The sequence below is a fragment of the Alligator mississippiensis genome, chromosome 1 (genome assembly GCF_030867095.1).
Source record: "Alligator mississippiensis isolate rAllMis1 chromosome 1, rAllMis1, whole genome shotgun sequence".
NCBI classification, from domain to species: domain Eukaryota; kingdom Metazoa; phylum Chordata; order Crocodylia; family Alligatoridae; genus Alligator; species Alligator mississippiensis.
Window position 1 is genome coordinate 207,162,737 of NC_081824.1, and position 12,536 is coordinate 207,175,272.

General features: G+C 46.8%; 1 protein-coding gene across 3 annotated transcripts in view; it reads right to left on the reverse strand.

The window, feature by feature from the left end:
* The window catches only part of RTN4 (reticulon 4), a 66,073-nt gene extending 53,827 nt beyond the window's left edge, over positions 1-12,246 (reverse strand). The window contains exon 1 of one of the 3 annotated variants that reach the window (XM_059719404.1): positions 11,738-12,246. In XM_059719404.1, coding sequence (XP_059575387.1) covers positions 11,738-12,164 — 427 coding nt within the window. In that variant the 5' untranslated portion in view covers positions 12,165-12,246. The remainder of the gene's footprint in view (positions 1-11,737) is intronic. The other 2 variants (XM_059719411.1, XM_059719418.1) reach the window with 2 other exon arrangements.
* Positions 12,247-12,536: the final 290 nt, after the last annotated feature.

Below are 12,536 nucleotides of genomic sequence, written 5' to 3' on the forward strand. Positions count from 1 at the left end.
AGGGACAGGCCAGTAGAGCACTGCATGCAGTGCACACCCCATGGTGCTCCTCCACAGCTTGCATTACGTGTGCTGTACAGGCTGGATCCAGCACCCACGCTGGATCAGCCCTGCATGCTGGCTCTGGGGCTGGTCCAGATCTTGCCCCAGATGGTGTGTGCCAAAGCCAGCACACAGGTCCCGTCCAGCAGGGTGCCAAATGCAGCATGCCCCATACTGGCCCCCTGTGCCATGTGTATGGTGAGGCCCCAAGCAGGGCTGGTACCTGCTGCATACAGTGCATGGGGCTGAACCAGCTGTACACACTGCATGCAGCACCTCGACCAATGCCACATGCAGCACATGGGGTTGGTCCAAGACCCACAGGCCATATGTTTGACACCCCATGTCTAAATTATCATTATGTGGAAATAAAAATCTCCCTGTGAGGAAGCCACCCTGGGGTTATGGACTTGGCACTCAAAAACAGTTAAGAAACACCACTCAGATTAGTTGGAGGAGACAGAGAAAGATAAAGCCCTAAAAACTTTAACCAATTGCAGAATGGGCATGAGCCACTCGATTGACGCATCCATTTAAAATAGCATATGTGATCCAAGCACATATCAGATGTAGTGTGGCCAGCAGAGGCAGGAAATATCTAACATTTTCCAGGTATTATTAGGAGAGGAGACTGGAAGAGCTCATGGGGGGTTTTTTGTGTGGTTTTTTTGTGTGTTTGTTTTGGGTTTTTTTTTAACACTGGCAAAAACAAAGGCTGACAAGGAATAGCTGTACTGGAAGATGAACACCAAAGGAAGAAAGATCTTCTGGGTAAAGGATGATTTTCACACTGGAACATATAACCTAAGTTTGCATCTGGTCAGTTATACGTGAGAAGGTCTCCAATCATTAGAAAAAAGTGAAATTCTAGAAAAAAAGTCATCCAGCACAAATGAGATGGGCAGAAAGCAACACAATATAATCTGTCCAGCTTTAAGATGGAACCTAATATGCTCCTAAAAGAAGCTGTATAATAATATTATCTGCAATTACAGGAAATTAAATTTGATAAGCCATGAAGTCTCTTTCAAACCTACGCTGTGCTGTGAAACACCCGAGACAGTGGCTCTCAACCAGGGCCCTGCGGTTTACTAAATAACCCTAATGTAGCATGTTCATACATTCCTGCCTCCAGCTCTTCTCAGCCTAGCTGTGCACAAGACACATGGGATATTTTCACCTGGCCAGGCCTGCAGCAGATCCCCAGCTAAGAACAATGTGGGGCAGTACAATAGTGGGTCTTAACTGAAGTGCTGCCAAGTTCAAAAAAGTTATGGAAAGGTATCCTCAATCTAAAATGGTTGGAGAATCACTGGCCTAAAGAGAGGGTACTACCACCATGCCCCAGGCTGGATCCAGCTCATAAGGAACCCCAATCCAGATCCAGCCTGGTGTCACAGGTGACTATGCCACCCTTAAGTTTCAGCATTGAAGAGAGACAACACTCCAAAAAAGAACTGTACTTGGGGTGACCAAACCGCAGCACTCAAGCCACATGTAGCTCCTATGCAGTTTAAGTGGGACTCCTAAAGGAGTAGTAGTAAAATGTACATAGAGAAAAAGAATATTTTTTTATGCATTTCTATTTTATTTAATGACATTATTTTTGGTGGGGAACTGTGTACAGGTAAGCAATTCTGCAGCAGACTCACCTCAAATGTTTTCTGTTCTGTGGCTTTCAGCCATGTCAGGTTTTTGATTTGTAGCTAGAAGGGTTAGGAAGTTTGGCCACCCTTGAACTTAAAAACTTACCTCCAGAATTTCTCCAAACACTGGTGATCTTCATGCCACCATTCAAAAATAATCAGTCATTAAACATGGAGATTGCTCTAATCAAGTGATTTACTAAAACGGATTACTTTTAGGAGATACAGATTTTTCCAACCCTCCCCAAAATACAAATTAAATAATATTTAGATTAATTGTATTATGACTGAAAACAATACAACTTAATCGGCTAAAGCATAGTTCAATAGGACAGAGTAAATGCTACTGATTTCTTCCAATATCCACTGCCAAAACATTACCTTGGGTGCTAAGCCTTTGACCTAAGAAATTACAGCCTTTAAAACAAAAGTAAATTGATGCATCTCATTCAGTAATCTCAAATTAAGCAAAAATAATCAAGTTGCTAGCATTTGTTAAGTGCAGTAATGGGCATATGCACACACAGGCATCCTTTAGAGAAAATGCAGACTAAAGCTGAAACATCCTTGTATAATGTTTCCACTCTATCCTTATACTTTCCCCTTTAAGTGTATAAGTGTTCAGAAGTCTCATGCTGCTGCATTAATTAGTTCCAACTTGCACTGATAAAAAGTCCTTTCACTGTTATCAGCCTCATTTTTCCAGTGTCTTTTATAGAGGTACACCGATTCAATCAATTTTCATTATATTGGTACCGATCCGATATCGGACTGATGCATTGGAAATCGGCCTGATGTGGCCAATAATTTGGCTGATAAATGCCTGTGCATGCGCAGAGCTGCAGCACATTATGTAGGCAGCAAGGAGCATAGCCCTGCATGCAGCTGCCAAGTCTGTTGTGGTGGACAGGGAGGGAAGGGGTGTGGGGGGGGCAGATCAACGACCCCCCGCAGCAAGGGAGGTAGTGGGGCTGGAGCTGCCTAGCCGGGGCAGCGCAGGGGAGAGCTGCAGCTCATCCAGGAAGGGCGGGGAGCACAGGGGGGCTGGCTCCTGTTGCTGCATGCAACATGGGAAGGCACAGGGAGCGTATGCCCCCGGATCTGCGTGGGCAGGGGGGAGGACATGACTGCAGCTGTAGGCTGGGGCTGCACCAGGCTCTTCTTGGAACATGGAGGTTATACTCAGGGTTGCAAGGCCACACTTGGGCCTGCGCTCCCTGTGCATGGGGGCTGCGCTCAAGGCTGCACTTGGGGCTGGCAGCAGCGCTGGGAGGGGGCCACAGCAAAATCTGGGGTGGCTGCAGCACCCCTCCATAACCCCACTCCCAGCACTGCCGCCACCCACCCCAAGCATAGCCCCAAGCATAACCCGCAAGCACAGCCCCACGTGCCAGGAAGAGCCTGGCCTTGATCTACTCTGTTCACCAGGATGCCTCTTGGGGTAACAAGGAACAATGATCAAATGGGGTAACAAGGAACAAACTGACAGAGCAGATTTAGACTATATATCAGGAAAAAAAAAAAACAAAAAACTTTGTGGTAAGGGTGGCCAAAATTTGGAATGGGCTTCCAAGGGAGGTGGTGCTCTCCCCTGCCTTGGGGGTCTTCAAGAAAAGGCTGGATAGCCATCTGGCTGGGGTCATGTGACCCCAGCACTCTTTCCTGCCTAGGCAGGGGGTCGGACTCGATGATCTGCTGAGGTCCCTTGTGAACCTAGCATCTATGACTCTATGCATCAGAAATCGGATCAGTATTGGCCAATATGCCTCCTTAAAAACTGGCTAATCGGTATCAGCCCCCAAAATCTCTATTGCTGCATCCCTAGTATACCTCAAGCTTCTTTATACATCCTCATGGCCTGAATGATTGACCAAGATATGTGGGTTTTGCTTGTTCAACTTAAGATACTGATTTTTTTTTTTTTGGCACGCCTCCCTGGGACTCCAGTGACTAGTCAGATTTTGACATCACAAGACTAAAAATTGTTTGAAAGGGACAATTCAGTCAGACTTTTTATAAAGTATTATTGTTCACACTTAACTCTTAACTAAAATGTATAGAGGATGTTAGAATTTAAGTAACACATTTTTCCTAATACTCAAAAAAAAAAAAAAAGAGTCAACCATCTTGCTTCATCAGTTAATGTGCAAAGCCTCACAATTCACATCTAAGACCCAAAAAAGTCTAGCTGCCAGAGCCATCCCTAGGGGTGTACAGGGCCCGGGTCATATCAGCCTGTGCTGGCAGAGCTCGGCAGCGGCACCAGAGCCGGCAGCGCTCAGCAGCAGCAGCGCGTGGCAGGACCTGTATGGCACCGTCTGCAGGGCCCCCACAAAGTGCGGGGCCAGGGCCACTCACCCCAATTCTCCCCCCACCCCCTGGGATGGCCCTGCCTGCAGCGAAGCCTGAGAAGACAGACTTCGACACATCTAATGTTAGTAAATAGCTGGGACTGGGGAAAAGAAAACAAAAATCTTTCCAGGCTTTCCATGTACCAGAAAGCAATACATAGGGCACAAACTCAATTTAAAAAGAAATTAAGTCACTACTGCCTTTAATTAAAGCCTGGTATTCTGACAGCTATGCAGATAACTGATTATTTCACTTGAGAAAGTTAAACCATTTTGATATCAATAGATTCTTTTGGCCTCCATACAATATTAATAAAGCCATTAAAATTCTTCTATTGCTACTGTAATGGTTCTATCAAGGCAAGTGTTCAACACACACACTTTTACTGAAGAACTATAGACCACCGGCTATCAAACAGAACACAGATAGTATAGCTGTATTCCGGCTGGCATAACTACAGTCTGATAAGACTGACATATTTTATGTAGGATCTAAGAACCTTGGTAGAAAACTTTCCTATTTCAGATTACTAACAAAAATTTTAAACAAAACAGATGGTCAAGTACACTTTTTGGTTTATTCCCTCAATAGCTGGTTTTCTTTCATTTATATTACAGTTTGACAGTTACTTGACTTTCCTCGTTTGTTTGTACTGAACATCTCAGCCTCTGTTTATCGGGAACCTACATGAGGCAAAAGAATAAATAACCAAATTCTGATGGATTACTTTTTTTTTGGGGCTCGAGAAAGGTTTGGAGCATTGTGGCTATTTTCAGTTAATGAAACTATGCAGTGACTAAATATTTTTATCTAAATAAATAGTTTTCATAAAACTCATTGATATAAAACAAAATTGACTCATACAAGTGAAGTGTATTAAGCATGTTTCTAGACAGATCAAATTACCTTTATTATTTCAGGATTTTGTCAGCACACGATCTATGCTTGAGCTAAGCAGTTTCCCAAAGTGGTACTGGCACATTCACTGTGGAAATTTTGAATGGATGTTTCTCCAAAAGTTTGCCTAGAGACATCAATATAAATACTGGTCATTGAGCTACACTACATTAGAAAAATAGGATTTGCTGAGGTGCTCCGTGATGGATAATGGACACTTACACAGAACTGACATTTGAAGTCCATATCCACAGGGTCTCTCCAATTATTTGGGTCTGTTAATACAAAGGGAGTGCTGAATCTTTCTTTCAGAAACTAAAATGTTCTACCCTTCTTGGTTGAGAAGTTACTATTGAGAACATATAATCAATGGGAATAAAATGCTAGGGTTGAAACCCGTGTTAAATGCTTCTGTATCACATCTTGCTTGGATTCCTGTTAAGGTAGTCTCAGGATGAGACCAATGGATCTGGAAGACATGTTAGTTCTTGTTATGTCTTTTACATGGAAGTGAAAGCCCAGTGAAATGCCGAGTTACTTTACATCAATATTGGCCAAGACAACACAGAGGGCAAAAAGGGTGCAGATGTAGCTCCCTTGATTTCCATTCTTTTCAGGGTTTTGAATGAATGGAATGCGCCAGGGCATGCCAAAAACATCAGTTTCTGTCTGCCAATTCCCTAGGGTTTGTTTTTTGTTGGGTTTTTTAAACAAACAGATTTAGCAAACATCGACACACAGCTTCCCACTTTCATACTAAAGAGGAACTGTAATTGCTAGGGAATCAGAGGAAGAAACCATAACCCTGAAACTACTCACAACTATGCCTCAGCTTTTTGAAGAGAAGGAACCATGGTAAGTTCAGCAAAGGCAACCCTCCATGTTTAGCAATGATACCATAGCATGTCACCTGGAAGGAGTCCGAGAGACTTCTTCACTGAGGCTCCTGGGAATTGGACGTAACAGGGAGCAGCTGCAGCAGCAGAATAAACATGCCTACAGCATACTGCAGATCTGCTTATTATGCACTCCCTTCCTTGCCAGCAGCAAGCAGACCCCCCAACCTTCAAGCACACCACAATGAGACCAACACGAATACAGAAAAAAATGACATCCAGAGTTAGAAGACGCAATACATCTTTAAAGCACTGGTACTCAACACACCCCACCCCATTCTCATTTTTCCTGTAATCAAAAAATGAATGAATAGAGCAATTCTTTTGCTGTAAAGAACTCAGAAAGGCCATAACAGGAGGGTAGAACATTTTTGACACTGTGGATTCATGTTTGAAATCTAGGTTTATTTTGTGAAATCACACTGGCACACCTAACAGTACTAACTAACATTGTGTGGCACCCCTGAAAGCACCTCAATGCACCCTGGTTAAGAATCACAAAACATGTGCTAGAGAGCAGGCTTTTCAAACTGAGAGCTCAGAGTCGCATCTTCTGTGGATCCAGCACTCACATGACATACGACTGAGAGCAAACCCAATATTTTAGCAATGCACAGCAATTTATAAATTGAAGATTTTTCAGAACTTGCTCCCTCAATGCAATTTCATGCAGCCATACCATTCCACCATAGACAGCAGACTGTCCCTCCTTAATCTGAAAAATCCTTGCTTAGGGTTTGACGATTTTTGCTCAGATACTGCTAACCCAGTAGCAACTGCTAGCCCAGTAATAGACCAGCCATTGCAAATGAACTCGATACAGAGCCAGCAACTCTATGAGGCAGTAGGAGAACATTGGTCATAAGCAGGGATCCTGGTTTTCTGTTTCCCATGGGGGAAAAAAAATCAGAGAAAACATGGATTTCTCCTTTTAGCAGAGAAACCCACAGATTCCCTGCTTTTGCAAACAGCTCTGCAGGCTGGTTGAGCTCCAGCCTGCAAGAGCTGTTTGGCAACACGGAGGGAAACCCCAACCCCTGCCTGGAAGGGAAGGGGGAGGGGGAAGGGCAGGGCCTGAGGTGCTCAGTCAGCCACAGCTCCGCTCCACTCAGCTTTACCTTAGGCTCCAGGAGTGAATAGTAAGTGGGGCTTGCACAGGCCTGGGGGCAACTCTGGCAGGGCCGGGGAGAGCCGGCAGCAGCAGTGGGCGAGCCTGTTCCATGCTGCTTCTGCTGCAGCTGCCTGGGGGCAGGGAGCTGTTGACTTGGGGCCCTAGCTCCATAGGCCTGGGAGCCCCCTCCAGCAGGGATGGGAGGCAGAGGGCTTTAAATTTTAATAACGGATTGGGGGGTGGAGGGGTTTAAAAATCGGAGAATTTGTGATTTTTTTAAATCGGAGAAAACCAAAATCATAAGCACTGGACTCCTAATTTCCCTAACTCTTGAAAGGAGTATTGTTTACAGTGATGACAGGGTGTCATAGTATCATACTGCTTAGGGTCAGAAGGGACCTAAACAGATCATCAGGTCCGACACCCTGCCCCGGGCAGGAACAGGTGTTGGGGTCATATCACCCCAGCCAAATATCTGTCCAGCCTCCTCTTGAAGACCCCCAAGGTAGGAGAGAGCATCACCTCACTTGGGAGCTCATTCCAGAGCCTGGCAACCCCAACTGTAAAGTAATGTCTCCTGATGTCCAGCCTGAACCTTCTCTTTAACAATTTGTGGCCATTATTCCTAGTGACCAGGGCAAGATAACTCATTCTGAAGCACAGCATGGTTCAATAGATAAGACTTAGATTTGTCGTGGTACAGACCTTAGTTTTGGTCCTGAGAGACTTGAAAAAGTGTTGACACTGAAGGGGACTGAACGCAACGGACACTACCATATATCTTATTCAGCTGGCCTACACTAACCCATTCTTGTGGTAGGTTCCCATCAGTATGTTTGCCAAACATGAGCCATGTGTTTTAGAGTCATGCTCAGTGTTGGCTGCATTTAATCAACTTCATACTTGGTTTCTATTACTGAGCACATGCTGCTTTTGGCAGCAGTTTAGCAACAGACAGGGTATGTCTAAACAAGACGCTAGAACCACAGCAGACTAATTCTACTGCACATTAGTGCATCATGGCAAAAGCCGTGTTAATGCAATAATGTGCGGTAAAATTAGTCTACTACACATTAGCATCACTTAAAAGACATGTGCCAGCACTGCTGTGCAGCAGTGCCAATTACGGCACATGAAGTTAGTACCTGTTATTACAAGTACTAAAGTTAATACACCACAATTACAGCACATTAATGCATGTGTAGACATGCCCACAATGTATTTAAAGAGGTTATATATAGGCTTAGTCTGTCCATAACAGACATGGAGCACTCTGATTGGCTGCAGAGACAACCAATCAATGCTTACTGAAAGAACCAGAGTGCTCCATGGAGTGCTGCCATGATAGCAGGGGGAACGAGGCCAGTGCTGCTGGCCTTGGCTCCTTGGAGGCAGTGGAAGTGTGGGGTGCTGGCAGAGGGGGACAGCGGAGCAAGCTTCTGGGAGGCAGCGGCAGCGCAGGGTGGGGGCACTCTGTCTCTGCCCCCCCTCCACTCCCCCATCATTCTTGACAGGGAATTCGCTAGTACAGTAATAACCAGCATTTCTGCCAAAGTCTGGGACCTCAGCAGCTGGAAAAGACTGAGGTGATGGAGAAGCTGAAATACCCATCACTCACAGAATGACTATGACCCATCAGTGATGCAGCCATGAAAGACATACAGATTACAATACTTTTTTGCATACAAAACACACTTTTCCCAAAAAACAGCTGTTGGAAACTGTAATGTGCATTATATGTAAGAAATAAAGTAAGAACAGTTTCTGCCAGTTACAGGCAAAAGTGAACATACAATCGCAGGCAACTCATAGGAAGTAGAACAGTAAGCAGACTTGACTTCCAGCTGCAGCTACTCAGTTACTACAAAGAAAAATATATTTTCTTCATTCAGCCTTTCAAAAATAAGTTGTATACTGTACTCTGGGGCATGAAGTATGTGAGAAAATATGTTAATTTTCAGAGGATTGCAGTTCATAGAAGTACCTGTTGCCCTTTTGCCTCACCAACAGCTTGCAAGGAAGTGTCTGTGTTCTGCTGTTAAGTCACGCAACGTCTTCAACAATATTTATATTCATGCGTAAGAAAGTAAGCTGTTAATCCTCAACACATCCAAAAAAAATACTATCAGTACAAATATTTAGAAAAATCTAAAATATTTTATTTAATTTGGAAATCTCAAAAATTTACACTAAAAAGGTGTCATATTTCAAACTCTCTCTGTATATTTAAAATAATGTAGGGCAAATAATACAGTAGATCATACATCATCATTTCAAAAACTTAACACACACACACACACACACACACACACACACACACAGTATTTATTCTTTGTTTAACAGCTCACTGTACATATGCTTGCTACAAGCAATACCACCCCATTTTTTGCCATTTTATGACTTTTGAACATGTTCAAGACTAAAACACATCAGTAAATCTCACTGTAGAAGACTTCTGACCAAAATACTGCACATTTTAAACTTCTAGATCACAACCATGAAATCTCCACTCGCATCTTAAACCTATATAAGGAAGAAGAAGGTAAGCAACTATAACACTCCAAAAGAGCTGAACTGGTACAGATGCATATCATGTTATTTCTTCACTCTCCTATATGCCGCAAAATGACAGTAAAAAGCTAAACTAAACATTCTGGTTGGGATGAACAGTTCCAACGTTAGCTCCTACGCTCCAGCTTCAAAAAAAACACCTGGAATTTCAACACCAATATGCTATAAACTTAAAATACTCTTCCACCCAAGAGAACTGAAGTACTCGTGCTGTTTAACTAAGTTCATGTCTAAACATTATTTCCTTAGTTAAGGGTATGCTAATTTTATTTTTACGTTAGAAGCAATTTCAGATTCTTGGACTTGAAATATTTCCCCAGCAACTGCTAATCCAAGGTCTATGCCTACCAGGAAGGGTGTGAAATTTAGGGAAAGTGCAATTCTATTTGTACTTTCAACCCTTATCTATAAGCCACACTTGCCAAAGATGCCAGCCCAACAAGGAATCAGTAACGCTGTCAGTCTTATCTAATTCAGGCCTCACTAAATTCTGCCCATTCCAAGTGAAATTCTGCAACTGATCCCCACTGAAAAACACATCAGATACTAGACCCTCTCTGACCCATGACCCTCTCCTCCAGCACCTAACAGCCTGTATTATATGTTGTGGTTACTCTAAAAAGAAGCAACAGCTCCGAAATTACTCCTATTCCTGCTTTCCTCCCTTGTGGGGAACAATAAAACACATAGAACAGCTCCATGGACTCTGCTCTTTCCCTCTAAGTTAAAGGAGCCTCTGCACTTGGCCCACTCCTTTCCTTTGTTGTGTCATTCTGCTCAAGCTCTTCTTCCCCTATTCTGTTCAACTCACTTGCCCAGGCAAAAATTTCTACCCAGTCAGCACACAGAACCCCTCCCCCACCTCTTCCAGATTCCCTTGTGAGTTTTCGTGGTTTTAAAATCCCATGATTTCATCCAACTGGAATGGGGAAATAGGAAGCAGTATTCTTCTCAACCTTAGAAACATAGGACTGTTGCTATGTAAAGAACCAACACTGACTAGAGAGACTACAGCTACCTGATGAAACAGCAAAGCTGCTAAATGCACAACTTAAATGAGCTGCAAGACTCAGGAAAACTAAAATGGACCTCGAATAGAAAACAAACACTTGTTGAAGGCAGGAATCTCACCAGTTACATCCAAGCCATTTTAAATCACACCCTTTATGCACCCATGTTGCTGCACGGTTGTACGTCTTTGGCGCACATGCTATGGCAGGGCTAGGCAAGCTGGGGTGGGGGAGGGAACCTGCATCTAGACTTCCTTTTTTCTGGTTCCAGCTGCCTGAAGTGGCTTCTTTGACTAAGATCAGCATTTCAAGCTGAGTAGGGCAGGGGCTAAAACAGAACGGCAACCCCCCTGTTACAAAGCAAGAGCCACACGCAAACTGGAGACCCCCGTAAAAAACTTCAGCAACATTGACAGCAATTCTGGTGGCGCTTCCTCCATTAGCGGTGCTGAACCAGCACCCACCACACTTAACAACGGAAGGCTCCTCCAGATGCTGCCTCTAAGAGCTCCAAAGGCAAGCCCCTGGTCTTTTGAGATCTTATTCCACTGCCTCCCAAATGTTTCCTCAGCAAAACCCCATTTATGGCCCAATTTCCTCACTCCCAAACCCCAGCCCCCCACCCACTGAAAATTGCGACCCCAGTGCTGCCAACTAGCATGATTTCTGGCATTTGTTCTTAAAGCCTATGCTCTGGAAATGTGAAAGGCTGAGCATCTCTCTCTCAGAGCTATAGATATCTCTCTCTCTGAGAGACCGAGAGAGATCGAGATTTATACATCTATGTTAAGTTTTTATGGAAAATTTTAGGATACGAAAGACTCAGCATAGATAGATAGATAGATAGATAGATAGACAGACAGACAGACAGATACTGGTTTTCACATTTCCAAGGCGTAGACTTTAAGACCACCGCCAAAGATCACTCGAGTTGACAACGCCACCCCCAACTGGGCAACTGCCGCCCTGTTGGCTTGCGGCCTCTAAAGCCCAGAGGCGGGCCGCAGGGGCCGGCCCCTCCGCGCTATAGGCGCAGCACCCGGGCACAAGCCTCCTGCGCAACCCCGCGCCTTGCAGAGGCCGCAGGCGAGTTGCGCAGAGGGGACGCCCCTTCCCCGGGAGGGCCCGGGGCGTGGCCGGGAGGCGAGGCGGGCGACAATGGGCAGGCGGCGCCGGGCGCTGCAGACAAAGGGGCGCGGCCGCGGCACTCACCGGCGGCGGCTGAGGACGGGCCCCGGCGGCGGGGCGCGGGGGGCAGCGGCGCGGGCCGCGCAGGCTCGGGCGACGGCGTGGAGGCAGCGGAGGAGGAGGAGGAGGAGCCGAGGCCGGCGGGGGAGCCCGGGCGCTGCGGCGGCTCAGGCGCGGCGGGGCGCGGGGGCTGCTCGCCGCCGCCCAGCTCCAGGCGCTGCGGCGCGGGGGCCGGGGGCGCGGCGGCTGCGGCGGGTGGCGGGCGCCGCTCCATCACCTCCAGCTGCTCGTCGAAGTCCTCGTCCTCCTCCTCCTCGTCCTCGTCCTCCTCGGCGCCGTCGCCGCGCCCGCCCGTCTCGGGCTCCCGCACGAACTGGTACTGGAAGCGCGGCGGCGCCGGGGCCGCGGCCGCGGACGACGACACGAGCGGCGACTGCTCCGGCTCGTCCATGGCGGGACAATGGGCGCTGCCGGGCCGGAGCTGCCGCCGCTGCTGCTGCTGTGCGCGCGTTCCACGCCCTGTTGAGTCACAATCGGCTGAGGGGGGGCCCTTTGTCGGGGAGACGGAAGGAGCGGGCAGCCAATGGGAGCGCGAGGAGCCGCCAGGCCCCGCCCCCGCAGCCAATGAACGGGCGCCGCCGCCTCATGAATAATGCAGCGAGGGGCGGGGAGAATTGGCGTCGAATGCGGGGGGCTCGGGAGTAGACAGCGCGGGCGGCGGGCGCGGTGCTGCGCGAGGCCCCGCCCGACAATGGGGATGAGTCAGGAGCCGAGTGACACAGCTGAAAGCCGGAGGCCGCGGGCCCCGGCCGGGTCCCCACCC